Source organism: Hypanus sabinus, chromosome 3 (assembly GCF_030144855.1).
Source record: "Hypanus sabinus isolate sHypSab1 chromosome 3, sHypSab1.hap1, whole genome shotgun sequence".
In the NCBI taxonomy this organism is placed as follows: Eukaryota; Metazoa; Chordata; class Chondrichthyes; order Myliobatiformes; family Dasyatidae; genus Hypanus; species Hypanus sabinus.
In genome coordinates, this window is record NC_082708.1 from 6,055,407 (window position 1) to 6,073,137 (window position 17,731).

The 17,731-nt window shown below is 46.4% G+C and overlaps 1 protein-coding gene across 1 annotated transcript in view; it reads right to left on the reverse strand.

Annotated features, from left to right (window-relative positions):
- clpb (ClpB family mitochondrial disaggregase) overlaps positions 1 to 17,731 on the reverse strand; it is a 170,696-nt gene that overhangs the window by 113,220 nt on the left and 39,745 nt on the right. Inside the window, exon 5 of the mRNA XM_059963614.1 lies at positions 685 to 813. Coding sequence (XP_059819597.1) covers positions 685 to 813 — 129 coding nt within the window. The remainder of the gene's footprint in view (positions 1 to 684; positions 814 to 17,731) is intronic.

Below are 17,731 nucleotides of genomic sequence, written 5' to 3' on the forward strand. Positions count from 1 at the left end.
CCTCTGCAAGACACGACAGCCCTCCTATCCATCCATTACACACCCATGTGTCAAATAAAGCCAAAGCTAATAGACCATAAGACATGGGAGCAGAATTAGATCATTCAGCCCATTGAGTCTGCTCCACCATTCCATCATGGTTGATTGATTATCCCTCTCAACCCAATTCTCCTGACTTCTCCCCATAACCTTTCATGCCCTGACTTATCAAGAATCTCTGTCAATCTTCATCATAAATATACCCAATGACTTGGCCTCCACAGCCACGTGTGGCATTGAATTCCAAAGTTTCACCACTGTCTGGCTAAAGACGCCCCTTTATTCTGAGGCTGTCTCTTCTGGTCTTAAAATCCCCCACCAGAGGAAACATTTTCTCTGTATCCACTCCATCGAGGCCTTTCAACATTCCATAGGTACCAATGAGGTCATTCTTCTGACTTTCAGCAAATATCAGCCCAGAGCCATCAAACACCATGAATCAAACAGCCTTTCAACTCCGGAATCATTTTCATGAATGGGGTGAACAGCAGCAGGAATTGAACCCCGACTGCTGGCGCTATGAAGTATTGTACTGACTGCTACACTGCTGTGCCCCCTATGTTTTAGAGCAGCATTTGGATCCATATTACGATAAACTTGAGTTGGACTGGGCATGAGATTTATAATTTGAGGATCAACTCTTACCGGCCTCAAGCAGCAGCTGGGTGCTTTGGTAGTCGTCAGCCAGCACAGCGTAGTGTAGGGCTGTACAGCCACGGAAACTGGCCCGAGTGTTCAACCGGTTGCTGAACTCATCTTCCCGGCTCACCAGTACTGCAAAAGAAAGCACAGCAGGATTTAATAATTCCCCACTTCAGGGCACCTTCACTGTACAGCACGGAGCACACTTCACTCCGCTCTAGGTCAGCAGGACTTACTGTGCAAATTGCAGTACTGAGGGAGGGTCACACTGTGGGAGGGGAGGTACTGAGGGAGGGTCACACTGTGGGAGGGATGGTACTGAGGGAGGGTCACACTGTGGGAGGGGTGGTACTGAAGGTGAGTCACACTGTGAGAGGGGTGGTACTGAGGGAGAGTCACTGTGAGAGGGGTGATAGTGAGGGAGGGTCACACTGTGGGAGGGGATGGTACTGAGGGAGAGTCACACTGTGAGAGGGGTGGTACTGGGGGAGGGTCACACTGTGTAAGGGGTGGTACTGAGGGAGGGTCACACTGTGGGAAGGGTGGTACTGAGGGAGAGTCACACTGTGAGAGGGGTGATATTGAGGGAGAGTCACACTGTGAGAGGGGTGGTACTGAGGGAGGGTCACTGTGGGAGGGAAGGTCACACTGTGGGAGGGGTGGTACTGAGGGAGGGTCACACTGTGGGAGGGGTGGTACTGAGGGAGGGTCACTGTGGGAGGGATGGTACTGAAGGAGGGTCACACTGTGGGAGGGGTGGTACTGAGGGAGGGACACACTGTGGGAGGGAGGTACTGAGGGAGGATCTACCTGCCATCTCACATAGATGCAACAAATTCCATAACAATATGTCAGAAAGCTATCAGGGGAGTTTGCCCAAGGCACTGACTGAAACAGATGACGTGGCTTACCGTTTCATTTGGGTCTGTGAAGTTGCTTGGGGGCCACATTTATTTACTTATTGCAAAGTAGCACAGAATGGGCCTTTCCAGCCCTTCAAGCTGCGCTGCCCAGCAATCCTGACTTAATAATCATAATAATAATAATAAGTACTTTATTGATCCCGAGTGGGAAATTACTCCATTACAGCAGCAACATTTAAAAACACACTTAGCAATAGTAATAAATGTAATAATAACTAATGAAGTACAGAATAATATACTTAATAATTTACCAATGTGTAATAATAATGCACAAAATAATAAAACAGACTATTGTACTCTCCCATCACACAGAGATGAACTGTTGTATATGCTTATTGCATTTGGAAGGAAAGATTTTCTGTAATGACCCTTGTGACGGCAGAGCTGAATGAGTCTAATCAAAATGGTGTTCCACTGCTTATTCAGTCGGTCATGGAGAGGATGTGCCAGAATATCCCTAACCTACTTACAGGTCAATTTACAATGACCAATTAACCTACTAACTGGTACATCTTTAGACTGTGAAAGGGAACCAGAGCACTGCATGGATCAGATGTACCGACTCCTTACAGATGATGTCAGATTTAAGCTCTGACATCCTGATGATGTCGTGCTATGCTACCATGGTGTCCATTATACTTCATTAGGAGTTTGAGGAGACTTGGTATGTCACCAAAGACTCTACCAAATTTCTACAGATGTATCATGGAGAGCATTCTTACTGATTGCATCACTGGCTGGTATAGAGGAGTGACTGCACAGGATCGGAAAAAGCTGCAGAGGGTTGTAGATGCAGTCAGCTCCATCGTGGGCACCAGACTCCCCAGCATTGAGGCAATGCCTCAAAAAAGTAGCATCCATTATTAAGGACCCCATCATCCAGGGCATGCCCTCTTCTCATTGCTATCACTAAGGAGGAGATACAGGAGCCTGAAGACACACAGTCACTGTTTTAGGAACAGTTGTTCTGCCAACAGATTTCTGAATGGACAATGAACTCATGTACAATACCTCATTATTTTTTGTCCTTTTTGCACTACCAATCTATTTTTAATTTATATATTATTCCAATTAATAGTTTATTTATTATTATGTATTACAATGTACAGCTGCCACCAAACAACAAATTTCACAACATATGCTAGTGATATTAACCCTGATTCTGATTCTAGTCTTTCAGCCTTAGAAGTACCCACTTCAGATTGCCTCTAAGGCTTAATATCCAAAAACTGATGGGCATCCCTTCAAAAACTGAAGGGATGCTCCCATGATGTCACTGACTTTACCCAAGGAGTCAAGCCCACCTCTCCATGTACAGTGGTCATTAATTTTCAGGTACTCAAGAGATTGACCAGATGCTGGAAATCTTGAGCAACACACACAAAATGCTACAGGGACACTAGTAGTATGAGAGGTGCAGATAGGGCTTGGCTGACAGGGTGGAGTTATGTCTCTACCAAAAGAAATCTTCCTTTCACTAGTCATGGGAGGCAGGTAGTGGATGGTCATATGAGCAGCTGGTGCATATAACAAGTCCTGGTTATGCGACCACTGATGCCAGGCAGACAAACTCTGAAGAGCATTGATAATGGCTGGGCTCACCATTATCAGGAGGCGGCAATGGAAAACTACTTATGGAGAAAAATTTTCCAAGAGTTTGCCCATGATCAGCCACACTCTACAACATGGCACATCATGATGATGATTGACAGGGTGACTGAAAACAGGCCTTTACTCTATCATGAAGGATCCCACCCACCCCGCTCATGGACTGTTCGTCCCACACCCATCAGGGATGAAGCTACGTAGCATCCACACCAGGGCCACCAGACTCAAAAACAGTTACTTTCCCCAAGCAGTGAAGCTGATCAACACCTCCACCCACTAACCCACCCCTCCACACCCCCAACCACCACTACTTTATCATTTCCTGTCAGAGTCACCTTATGTACAGACACTCCTGTGCCCAGCATCACTTTATGGACATACAATCAATTTACGTATAGAAGCTATCTTATGTATTGATATTTATTTTGTTTTGTTATTATTGTGTTCTCTATCTTATTGAGATCTTTTTGTGTTGCGTTGGATCTGGAGTAACAATTATTTCATTTTCCTTTATGCTTGTGTACTGAAAATGATATGAAACAACCATGAATCTTTAACTCAGCTGGTCAGGCAGCATCTACGACAAGGAGTAAACAGTCGACATTTTGGGCTAAGATCCTTCGTCAGGACTGGAAAGGAAGGGGGAAGAAGCAAGAATCTACTTTGAAACCATTTTTCTTAGTATTTGGGAAACAAGTAATACTTGAAGTAAACACATGGGCAAAGATGGTAGCTGTGTGTGAGTGTGAGTGCATATGTTTGCGTGAGTTGGGTGGAGACCCCTTTTATTTCCGACATGGAAAGTGTAACGAACAGCAGTTGCCACGGAAGATGAATTTCAGACACTAGCAGTCTCCACTATAAAAAGATTAAAACGTTATTATTGTTGTCCCCCATGGTTCAACGTGACAGAACAGTCATCATTTGTAAAAAATGTCTGTGCATGAGATAACTACAGCAAACTCAATAAAGTGTCAGCTGACGACTGCTCCGTCATCCATCAACAGCTCTGGCTGCAACATCTCACCTCTTAGTTTCTGATCACACTGGAACAGAGGCTGGCAATATCTCGGCAACATTTGTACATTAAAAACAACAAAGGGGAGAGAGGGGGACGGGGAGGGGGAGAGGGGGAAGAAGGAGGGGGAGGGGAGAGGGAGGGAGAGGAGACAGGGAGGAGGAGAGATGGAGACTGGGGAAGGGGGAAGAGAGAGAGGAAGGAGAGTGGGAGAGCAGAGGGGGAGGGGGAGTGGGAGAGGGTGGAGAGGCAGAGGGAGGAAGGAGCAGGAAGAGGAAGGGGGAAGGGAGGAAGAGGGGAAAGGGAGGAAGAGGGGAAAGGGAGGAAGAGGGGAAAGGGAGGAAGAGGGGAAAGGGAGGAAGAGGGGAAAGGGAGGAAGGGGAGGAAGAGGGGAAAGGGAGGAAGGGGAAGGGAGGAAAGGGAAGGAAGGAAGGGGAAGGGAGAAAGGGGGAAAGGGAGGAAGGGGAGAGTGGGAGAGGACAGAAGGGGACAGAGAGAGAGGGAGAGGGGGAGGTTAAGAGGGGGAGGGAGGGAGGGAGGGAGAGGGAGAGGGGGAGGGAGAGAGAGAGAGGGAGAGGGAGAGGGAGGGGGAGGGAGAGGGAGAGAGGGGGGAGGGAGAGGGAGAGAGAGAGGGAGAGGGAGAGGGAGAGAGAGAGGGAGAGAGAGGGAGAGAGAGGGAGAGAGAGGGAGAGAGAGGGAGAGAGAGGGAGAGAGAGGGAGAGAGAGGGAGAGAGAGGGAGAGAGAGGGAGAGAGAGGGAGAGAGAGGGAGAGGGAGAGAGGGAGAGAGGGAGAGAGGGAGAGAGGGAGAGAGGGAGAGAGGGAGAGAGGGAGAGAGGGAGAGAGGGAGAGAGGGAGAGAGGGAGAGAGGGAGAGAGGGAGAGAGGGAGAGAGGAGAGAGAGAGAGAGAGAGAGAGAGAGAGAGAGAGAGAGAGAGAGAGAGAGAGAGACAGACAGACAGACACACCACAATGATTTGACTGGCCATGTCATCTTCTTGGTCTGTACCTGCTTAACGTTAATGTGGCTTGTGAAAGAGGAATTACTTTGATAAACCAAGTTGGGAAATCTGGTGACGCTATTGTACAAGGCTAAAGGGACTCTGAGAATCTGTGTGCTTTCATGGTGGAAACTGGTGCAGGGCAAGTGGCTAAGTCCTGTCTCCCAGATCCACTACAATAACGAGACCTAGTTGTTCTCTCTGGAGAGTTGGAGGCTGAGGGGAGAGCAGATAGATGTTTATAAGATAATGAGAGGCAGAGAAAGAACTGACAGACTATTTCTATTTTTTCCAAGGGTTGAAATGTCTAATACCAGATGGCATGCATTTCAGGTAATTTTAAAGGCGATGTGAGGGGCAAGTTTTTTTTTACCCACAGAGAGGGGTGGGTACCTGGTATATTCAGCCTGGGGTGGTGGTAGAGGCAGATACATTAGGGATTTTTAAGAGACATTTAGACAGGCACATGAATGTGAGGGAAATGGAAGGATATGGACAGTGCATGAATAAAACAGATTAGTAGCCACTTGATTACTAGTTTAACTGGTTCAACACAACATTGTGGGCTTAAAGTCTGTTCTTGTGCTATACCGGTCTATGTTCTATGACAACTGGATCCTTGCGCATTTGGGCCTCTCTGGGAATCAAAATTGTTTTTGTTGGATCTGGGCCAGTACTTGCTGGAGTTTAGAAGTATAGTTGGGGTGGGGGGAAATAACTCATTGAAAGCTAATGAATATTGAAAGGCCTAGATAGAGTGGATGGGGAGAGGGCGTTTCCTGTAGTAGGGAAGCCAGGGACCAGAGGGCACAGCCTCAGAATGGAGAGATATCCATTTAGAACAGAGATGAGGAGGAATTTCTTTAGCCAGAGGGTGGTGAATCTGTGGAATTCATTGCCACAGATGGCAGTGGAGGCCAAGTCACTGAGTATATAACAGAGGTTGACAGGTTCTTAAGGGCATCAAAGGTGAGAAGAAAGGAGATTGGGTCTGCGAGGGAAATTTAATCAGCCATGATCGAATGTGGAAGATGCGATGGGCCAAATGACCTAAATTCTGCTCCAATGTTTTGTGGTCTCTTAGAGATTGGGAGGGGAGGGTAGACAGATAGATAGATAGAACTTTAATGATCCCAAAGGAAATTGCAGTGTCACAGTAGCATTACAAGTGCACAGATATAAATATTAGAAGAGAAGTAGAAAGAATAAAAAAAATAAGCTACCACAAACAGTCTAATAGGAAGGGGTCATCACCTCCCTGGCTATAGGTCGACTGACTGTAGAGCTTAATGGCTGAGGGTAAGAATGACTTCATATAATGCTCTTTGGAGCAGCACGGTTATCTTAGTCTATGCTAAAAGTGCTCCTCTGTTCAGCCAAAGTGGCATGCAGAGAGTGAGAAACATTGTCCAGAATTGCCAGGATTTTCCATAGTGTACTTTGTTCTACCACAGCCTCCAGTGTGTCCAGTTTGACTCCTATAACAGAGTCAGCCTTTCTAATCAGTTTACTGAGCCTGGTGGTATCACTCTTGATGCCATTGCCCCAGCACACCACCACATAGAAGATTGTACTGGTGACAACAGACTGGTAGAACATGTGAAGGAGAAGCCTGCATACTCCAAAGGACCTCAGTCTCCTCAGGAAGTAGAGACAATTCTGGCCTTTCTTGTACACAGCCTCTGTGTTGGTGCTCCACTCAAGTCCGTCACTTTGGTGCACCCCCAAGTACTAGAGTCCATCACCATCTCCTTTGTCTGACTGATGTTGAGCTGCACATGATTCAGCTTGCACCATTGGACAAAGTCCTCCACCAGGGCCCTGTGTTCATCGTTCCATCCTCCCTTTATACACCCAACCATTGCTGAGTCATCAGAGAATCTCTACAGATGACATGACTCAGTGTTGTATCTGAAGTCCGAGGTATACAGGGTAAACAGGAAGGGAGCCTATACAGTCCCCCATGGGGCCCCTGTGCTGCTTACAGCTATGTCTGACACACAGCTCTAAAGCTGCACACTGTGGTCTGCCAATCAGGATAAAATGGAGGAGCCAATCTGCATTGAGCAGAGCTTTTCCTCCAGCAGTGAGGGCTGTACAGTATTGAAGAAACTTGAGAAATCAAAAAACATGACCCTCACGGTGCCCTGCTTATCCAAATGGGAGTAGACTCTGTTCAGCATGTAGATGCCAGCATTGTCAACTCCAACATGCTCCTGGTAGGCAAACTGCAGGGGTCGAGGGCTGATCTGTCCAGGGGTTGAACGTGAGCTTCTGTTGGGTCTTCACGAGTCTGAGGTCAGGGCCACTGGACAGTAGTCATTCAAGGCTTTCGGTTGGCCCTTCTTGGGGTACGAGAACCACACGTGATGTTTTCCACACAGTCGGGACCCTTTCCAGACTGGGACTCAGATTAAAATGAGTTGGAGAACTCCACACAGCTGCTCAGCACACTCCTTCAGCAACCTGGGGTTCACACATCCGGTCCCAATGCTTTCCGTGTCCGATTTCCCCAGAGCCCTTCTCACCCGCTCAGTCATGAAGGTGAGTCCGTGAAGGGAGCTGATAGAAAGTGAGGGCTGGGGGAGGTGAAAATTGAGACACAAGCAGTTGGTATGTGGAGGTGTGGATGGTAGGTGCAGGGCAAGGAAGGCCTGTGTTGTTCATCCACATGTTGAGTTGGAGGTGGGAAGTTGGAGGAGGGAGGAGGGGGAGGCATTGGTGCTGAGGGAGCATTGCGTGCCTGGACTGGTGTTCTGAGGGGGTTGTGAACAGGAGGGCAATTGTCAAACCTATTAAAGAACTGGATTCTGAGGATTTGTTTTCAAGCTTCTCGATTTGGACCCTCTGAGGACCCCAGGTACTCACATTCAATTGACTATTTCTCCCGCTGCTTCTCTCACCATGTTCCAGGTGTCACACTTTTCCCCATGAGGAGGTACCTGGTGTCCCTAGCCCAGCCACTTCCACCACTCTGAGATGCTCTCTCTGCTGCCTGTAATAGATCTGTCAGCTGCTCTATCCTCTGCCAGGTCCACGCTTTTAATCACCGGTTCTTTAACTTTCTCACAGCTTGCGAGGATCAGAAGATCACCTGTCTACAGACCACAGAACCTGCCATCTCTAATGCCCGGATGTCTTCAGACTACAATCCCTGCTACTGACCTCAACAGCTCTAACAATCCAAAGCAGGTTCAAAACCCAGACTCCACCACCATCAACGCGGGTTCCAAAGACCTCGGACACCTTCAAAGTATCGATTACGCAACCTCCAGCCATGACCTCCAGGCTGGGTCTTCACGCGCTGCTCTGCTTGTTCCTGCCCCACTGAACTCATATCTGCATACCTAGACTCTGCTTTATCCCCCTGGTTCAGTCCCTTCCCACATACATCCGTGACACTTCATACGCTCTTAGATCTTCTCAATAATTTCAAGTTCCCTGGCCCCCATCATCTTAGTTTTACTATGGATGTCCAGTCCCTATACACCTCCATCCCCCACCAGGAAGGCCTCACAGCTCTCCTTTTCTTTCTCGACACCAGACCCAACAAGTTCCCCTCCACCACCACTCTCCTCTAACTAGCGGAACTTGTCCTCACTCTAAATAATTTCTCCTTTGGCTCCTTCCACTTCTTTCAAACAAAAGGGGTATCCATGGGCACTCACATGGGTCCCAGCGATGCTTCATGTTTGTTGGCTACGTGGAACAATCTATGTTCCAAGCCTGCATCGGTGTCTGTCCCCCACCTTTCCTATGTTACTTCGACGACTGCATTGGTGCTGCTTCCTGCACTCATGCTGAACTTGTTGACTTCATCAACTTTGCCTCCAACTTCCTAGGGCACCCTCAAATTTACCTGGTCCATTTCCCACACCTCCCTCCCCTTTCTCGATCTCTCTGTCTCTATCTCTGGAGTCAGCTTTATCTGTTGATGTCTATTATAAACCCATGGACTCTCACAGATACATAGACTATACCTCTTCACACCTTGTTACTTGGAACCCTTCTCTCAATACCACATCTGCTCTCAGGATGAGGTTTTTCATTCAAGAATGAAGGAGATGTCTTCTTTTTTCAAAGAAAGGGTCTTTCCTTCCTCCAGAATTTACGCTGCCCTCAACCATACCTCTTCCATTTCACGCACATGTGCTCTTACCCCATTCTCCCATCACCCTATCAGAGATAGGGTTCCTCTTGTCCACACCTACCACCTCACCAGTCTCCAGGTCCAGCACATAATTCTCCGGAACTTCTGCTATCTCCAACGGGATCCCCCTACCAGTAACATCTTTCCCCCCTCCCCCCACTAAGGGATCGCCCCTTACACAATTCCCTTGCCCATTCATCCCTCTCCACTGATCTCCCTCCTGGCACTTATCCTTGCAAGCGGAACAAGTGCTACCCCTGCCCTTACACCTCCTCCCTCACCACCATTCAGGGCCCCAAACAGTCAGGGGAGGCGACATTTCACCTGTGGATCTACTGGGGTCATATACTGTGTCCAGTGGTCCCGGTGTGGCCTCCTGTATATCAGTGAGACCTGACGTAGATTGGGAGACCACTCCAACACCCACACTCCAACCATTAGAAGATGTGAGATCCCTCAGTGGCCACCCACTTTAATTCCACTTCCCATTCTGATATGTACATCCATGGCTTGCCCTACTGTGATGATGAGGCCAAATTCAGGATGGAGAAGCAACATCTTATATTCCATCTGGGTAGCCTCCAACTTGATGGCATGAACATCGATTTCTTGAACTTCTTGTAATGCCCCCCCCCCCACTTCACCATTCCCCATCTCCTTTTCCCTCTCTCACCTTATCTCCTTGCCCACCCACCACCTCCCTCTGGTGTTCTTCCCCTGTTCTTTCTTCCATGGCCTTCTGCCCTCTCTTATCAGACTCCCCCTTCTTCAGCCCTGTTTCTCTTTCACCCATCAACTTTCCAGCTCTTTACTTCATCCCTCCCCCCCCCCTTGTGTTTCTCTCTTGCCTCCCCACCTTTTAACTCTACTCATCTTTTTTTCTCCAGTTCTGCTGAAGGATCTCAGCCTGGAACATCATCTGCACTTTTTTCCATAGATATTGCCTGGCCTGCCGAGTTCCTCCAGCATTTTGTGTGTGTATGAAGAATTGGTTTAATTCATTAGCCCGTTCATGGCTGCATTCAGAGGTTCTACAGCCAGATTGTTTGAAGCCAGTGATGTACTTCACGCCTCTTCACACCTCCCGTGTGCTACTCTGCCCAAGCTTGTTCTCCAGCTCTCTCCTGTATTTCTCTTTAGCCACCTTGATCTTCTCCTTTAGCTCCCTCTGCATATGCTTCAACTTCTCCCTGTCTCCTGATCTAAAGGCTCTCTTTTTGTGTTTGGGAAGAGCCTCTAAATCACTGGTGACCCATGGTTTGTTGTTAGGGGAGCAGTGAACAGTCCTTGATAGTATTACAGTGTCCACACAGAAGTTGATGTAGCCACTGATGCAATCAGTAAGCCCATTAATGTCCTCCCCATATGGTTCACAAAGCACATTCCAGTCAGTAACCTCAAAGCAGCCCTTCAAGGCCTCAATGGCATTGGAAAACCATTTCTTTACTGTCTTGGAGGTAACTAGCTGTTGCTGTACTTTGGGCTTATACAAGGGCATGAGGTGAACCAGGTTGTGCTCTGATCTTCCAAATGTGGGGAGAGCTGTGGAGCTGTATGCATCTTTAGCATTTGCATTCAAGAGATCCTGTGGTTTATTTTCTCTTGTATGACACTTGACAAACAGATGGGTGGGGTTGTCGAAACAGAAAGATGGTTGAAGTCTCCCAATACTGCAATGAATGCACTGCGGTATTGAGTCTGGAGTCTCGTGATGTGGGTGATGTCACACGCAACATTAGTACTGCGTCAGGAAGGTAGAATGTGGACAACGAGCAATATGGCGTGGCTGAACTCAAGCGGTACAGAAAACAGAAGCAAATTCATAGCAAGCAGTTCAATGTCCAGACTGCAGATGTGATCTTTTCCAGAAATGTGACCAGGATTACACAATCTATTGTTCACAAACATAGCAAGTCCATCTCCCTTCCTCTTACCACACCCTGGATTAACCCTGTCTCCTTGTATCGTTGCAAACCCATTCACAGTAGCACTGGAATCCAGGATTTGCTCATGGAACACAGAACACTGCATTCCTGACATTCATTCTGTGTCCTTGTGAGCACTACTAGCTCCTCCATTTTATATGCCAGCTATCTTACGTTCCCCATAATGATTGAGAGGGGCCTAGCATCTTCCCTCTCCCGTAGGAGATGGCACTCTGTGATGCAAATTGCAGGGAGAGCCTACTGATTGGGATCCAAGGTAATGGAGGTCTTTCACTGAACGAGGGACCAAAAGTTGATTTCCTCATGTAGTAAGATGTTCAGTATAATACTGAGCCTCGTCCTTTTCCTTACCAATCCCTGTTATATCCAATTGCCATGGTAATCAAAACTGGACCACATGTGCAATGACTGAATGTACATTCCTCAGAAGGGAGAGAATCTTGTAAACTTAATTGCTTTAATTCAAGAAGTTTCTCCTGATTACTGTCCAAAATGGAGAAATATTTATTTAGAGATACAACACGGCAACAGGCTCTTCTGCCCATCGAGGTCTTACAGCCTACTTAACCTACTCACCCGTACATCTGTGGAACGTGGGAGGAAACCAGAGCATCTGGAGGAACCCTCGTGTCCACGGGTGAGAACGTACTGTGGGATTTGAACCCACGTCCCTGGCTCTGTAACAGTATTCAGCAATTATTGTGCTACTGTACCGCCTCTGTTTGACTTCTTCTAGGACCAGACCAGGGGAAGGTTTGTTAAATGCTTCCAGCACTGTGACACTGTGTATCTGATAATACACACAAGAAAGCTGTGCCAGAACTTTTCATGCCTTCTGGCACATCGGGAGGCTTATTGTTTTGCCTTCTCCTTAGCATTTTTTGTCTGTTTTTTATGAGGCTGAGTCATTAGGTCAATGCTCAACCCAGCACAAATGGCTGGCCGGATTCGAGCCTGGAACCATTTGCCTTGAAGTCCGGAATGGATGCCTCTACAGCACTGGCTGGCAAATCTGATGCTAAGTGACACAGACAAAGTGCTGGAGAAACCTGCAGGTGAGGCAGCAAGGAGAACTTGCAGGAACAGAGTCCTGATGAAATGTCTCTGCACGAAACACCAAATCCTTATTCCTTTCAATAGATGCTGCCTGGCCTGTTGAGTTCTCCAGCATTTTGTCGGTGTTGCTTTGGATTTCCAGCATCTGCAGAATCCCTTGTGTTTGTGAATGATGCTGAGGACCTGGTATCAGCTTTTGCTCTATGTTTAAGATAGTCATAGCTTTCCATTCTTGTATCACCTTTCACCTCATCATCCCCTTATGCCTTACAGGAAACACCAAAGCCCTTGAATAAATCCTACAAAAAGTAGTGGATCTGGTCCAGCCCATCACATAAAGCCCTCCACAACAATGAAAATTTCTACATGGAGTGTTGGTGCAGAAAAGCAGCATCCATTATCGGGAACCCCCACTACCCAGGCCATGCTCTCTGCTGCCAACAGGAAGAAGGTACAGGAGTCTCAGAAACCACACCAGCAAATTCAGAAACAGTTATTACCCCTCAGCCATTAAGCTCTTAAACTGGAGGGGATAACCTTACTTGCACTGTCACTGAACTGTTCCCACAACCTATGGACTCACTTTCAAGGACTCTTCCTCTCATGTTCTCGATATTTATTGCTTATTTACTTATTATTAATATTTCTCTTTTCTTCTTATATTTGCAGTTAGTTATTTTTTGCACACCGGTGGCACACCCAGACAGTGTGGTCTTTCATTGATTCTATTATGGTTATTGGACTCGTTGAGTACGTCCGCAAGAAAATAAATCCCAGGTTTGTATATGGTGGCAGCTTCGATAGAAATGAATTAAAAGACGAGGTTTTGGACCAAGACCACTTTGCAAAGTGTAGTTTCCAGCATTAGGTGGGGAGAAAGACTGCGAAGATCACACTTCAAGGAATGGGAAAAATAATCAAACTATCTATTGTACAACTATCTATTGAATTGGAAGAGCAAATGTGTAAGGAGATAGCAGATATTTGTAGTAAACACAAGGTGGTGATTGTGGGAGATTTTAATTTTCCACACGTAGACTGGGAAGCTCATTCTGTAAAAGGGCTGGATGGTTTAGAGTTTGTGAAATGTGTGCAGGATAGTTTTTTGCAACAATACATAGAAGTACCGACTAGAGATGGGGCAGTGTTGGATCTCCTGTTAGGGAATGCGATAGGTCAGCTGACAGATGTATGTATTGGGGAGCACTTCGGGTCCAGTGATCACAATAGCATTAGCTTCAATATAATTATGGAGAAGGACAGGACTGGACCTAGAGTTGAGATTTTTGATTGGAAAAAGGCTAACTTTGAGGGGATGCGAAGGGTTTTAGAGAGAGTGGATTGGGTCAAGTTGTTTTATGGGAAGGATGTAATAGAGAAATGGAGGTCATTTAAGGGTGAAATTATGAGGGTACAGAATCTTTATGTTCCTGTTAGGGTGAAAGGAAAGGTTAAAGGTTTGAGAGCACCATGGTTTTCAAGGGATATTAGAAATTTGGTTCAGAAAAAGAGGGATGTCTACAATAGATATAGGCAGCATGGAGTAAAGGAATTGCTTGAGGAATATAAAGAATGTAAAAGGAATCTTAAGAAAGAGATTAGAAAAGCTAAAAGAAGATACGAGGTTGGTTTGGCAAATAAGGTGAAAGTAAATCCGAAAGGTTTCTACCGTTATATTAAAAGCAAGAGGATAGTGAGGGATAAAATTGGCCCCTTAGAGAATCAGAGTGGTCAGCTATGTGTGGAACCGAAGGAGATGGGAGAGATTTTGAATGATTTCTTCTCTTCGGTATTCACTAAGGAGAAGGATATTGAATTGTCTAAGGTGTGGGAAACAAGTAAGGAAGTTATGGAACCTATGACAATTAAAGAGGTGGAGGTACTGGCGCTTTTAAGAAATTTAAAAGTGGATAAATCTCCGGATCCTGACAGGATATTCCCCAGGACCTTGAGGGAAGTTTGTGTAGAGATAGCAGGAGCTCTGACGGAGATCTTTAATATGTCATTAGAAATGGGGATTGTGCCGGAGGATTGGCATATTGCTCATGTGGTTCCATTGTTTAAAAAGGGTTCTAGAAGGAAACCTAGCAATTATAGACCTGTCAGTTTGACATCAGTGGTGGGTAAATTAATGGAAAGTATTCTTAGAGATAGTATTTATAATTAACTGGATAGACGGGATCTGATTAGAAGTAGCCAGCATGGATTTGTGCGTGGAAGGTCATGTTTGACAAACCTTATTGAATTTTTTGAAGAAGTTACGAGGAATGTTGACGAGGGTAAGGCAGTGGATGTAGTCTATATGGACTTCAGCAAAGTCTTTGACAAAGTTCCACATGGAAGGTTAGTTAAGAAGGTTCAGTCATTAGGTATTAATGCTGGAGTAATAAAATGGATTCAACAGTGGCTAGATGGGAGATGCCAGAGATTAGTGGTGGATAATTGTTTATCGGGATGGAGGCCAGTGACTAGCGGGGTGCCTCAGGGATCTGTTTTGGGCCCAATGTTGTTTGCAATATACATAAATGATCTGGATGATGGGGTGGTAAATTGGATTAGTAAGTATGCCGATGATACTAAGGTAGGAGGTGTTGTGGATAATGAGGTGGATTTTCAAAGCTTGCAGGGAGATTTATGCCGGTTAGAAGAATGGGCTGAACTTTGGCAGATGGAGTTTAATGCTGAGAAGTGTGAGGTTCTACATTTTGGCAGGAATAATCCAAATAGAACATACAGAGTAAATGGTAGGGCATTGAGGAATGCAGAGGAACAGAGAGATCTAGGAATAACTGTGCATAGTTCCCTGAAAGTGGAGTCTCATGTAGATAGGGTGGTGAAGAGGGCTTTTGGAATGCTGGCCTTTATAAATCAAAGCATTGAGTACAGAAGTTGGGATGTAATGCTAAAGTTGTACAAGGCATTGGTAAGGCCAAATTTGGAAGATTGTGTGCAGTTCTGGTCACCGAATTATAGGAAAGATATCAATAAATTAGAGAGAGTGCAGAGACAATTTACTAGGATGTTACCTGGGTTTCAGCAATTAAGTTACAGAGAAAGTTTGAACAAGTTAGGTCTCTATTCATTGGAGCGTAGAAGGTTGAGGGGGGATTTGATCGAGGTATTTAAAATTTTGAGAGGGATAGATAGAGTTGACGTGAACAGGCTGTTTCCATTGAGAGTAGGAGAGATTCAAACTAGAGGACATGATTTGAGAGTTAGGGGGCAGAAGTTTAAGGGAAACACGAGGGGGTATTTCTTTACTCAAAGAGTGATAGCTGTGTGGAATGAGCTTCCTGTAGAAGTAGTAGAGGCCAGTTCAGTTGTGTTATTTAAGGTAAAATTGGATAGGTATATGGACAGGAAAGGAGTGGGGGGTTATGGGCTGAGTGCGGGTAGGTGGGACTAGGTGAGATTAAGGGTTTGGCACGGACTAGGAGGGCCAAGATGGCCTGTTTCCGTGCTGTGATTGTTATATGGTTATATGGTTATACATGGCCAAGACAACAGAGGAAACATTCTCGTTTTTCACAGGAGTGATCTGTGGTCAGATAACATGGGGCTCCCTCAGCATTGCCCTCTCCCACCCTCGCCCCGAACTGTGGGCCCGTTGCACTACCAACATCCCTCCTTCCCCACCATCAAACTCTGCAGGACTCTCTCAGTGTACCATGTCTTGAAATAGAGCAGCCTCATTATAGAAATGTTGTGTATGCTTTAGAGAGGGTACAGGGGAGATTTACCAGGATATTAACTGGCTAGAGAACATGTCTTATGAGGACAGTTTAAGTGAGCTTGGGCTTTCAGAGTGAAGGAGAATAAATGGTGCCTCGATAGAGGTGTACAAGATGATAAGAGGCTTAGGTAGAGTGGACAGCCACAGACTTTTTCCCAGGGTGGAAAGAGCTAATATGTGTGGGCATAATTTTAAGGAGTGATGTTCGAGGTTGCTTTTTACACAGAGTGGTGGGTGTGTGGAACATCCTGCCTGGGGTGGTGGTAGAGACAGATAAATCAGGGACTTGCAATAGACTCTTAGATAGGCACATGGATGACAGACAAATGGAGGGCTAGGAAGAAGGGATTAATTTTAGTGAAAGTTGACTGGTTGGCACAACATCACGGGCTGAGCGGTACTGTTCGATTTTCTACGTTCACCTTCTCTGCATTACACCACCACCAATGTAGTGGCCCCTCGAAGCATTGGGTCACCAGATAAATTCCTAAACTGGTGTATCTGTAGTGGGATTTTGACTCAGGATCAATTGCCCAATGACACGCAAGATAATATCCGAATTCCTGTTGCTGCTGACCCCAGAATGCAGAATGCCGGGCCACACAGAAGCGGAGCTTTGAAGCGCCAGTGATCGGGATTCAATTCCCTCCACCTGAGTTTGTACGTTGTCCACGTATCCACGCGTGGGCTTCCTCCGGATGCTCCGGTTTCCTTCTGCGATCCAAGCACCTCACTAAATATATACGAGACATGATTTCCGTAGAGCAGGAGGATTAGAGGTTATGGGGAAAAGGTTAGGGTCAGTAAGTTGTGGGCATGTTATCTTGGCACTGGAAGCATGCCAGCACTTGTGGGCAGCCCCCAACATTATGCTCAAAATGCATTGGCCGTTGACACCAATGACACATTTCACTATATGTCTCAATGTTTTGATGACAAGTAAAGGTAACCCTTGCCTTTACCTTTAGAATCCAAAGCAAATAAATTATGTACTTGCTCTCTTGCTGTCCCCATTCTGCAAACTAACAGCAGATCAGAAAAATGAGCGGGGATTTTGTAGAAACATATACAATTATGACAGCTCCAGCTCCTGGCTTAGCTACTAAGCCCAGTTTCTACTGACAGGAGAAGGGGCAAAGGCTGTTTACTGGCACCTGAAAACCCCTTCATGAAGATGGGGCTCATCTGCGGTCAGCAGCTCATCAAGGAGAAGGGAAACTCTGACCTCAAACATCTGCTGTCTTACGGCTATACCCACTCACGGGGAAGGCTTCAGGAGTAAACATCGAAGGAAAAATCCAAAGCTAGAGTCCCTAAGGCAGTCCTACACTGAGTTCAATACTGACCAGCAACTCCTGTGATGCCAGTGGTGCCAAACTGTGTCAGTCTCTGCCATTCCTTTGAATTCATCAGCTGCATGAAAAGGGGGAGCTTGCTCCATTGGCAACAGCTTGCCCTCCATATTGTACCACCCTGGTTGCACACTGACGGCATAGCATCAACAACGTAGACAGCTAGGACACAACATCCATGGTCAACCCCAACCAGCAGAGGGCCTCAAGATAGGATAGAGGCAGGCAAGTTGTTTCCTCTGGTAAGTGAGACTAGAAGACACAGC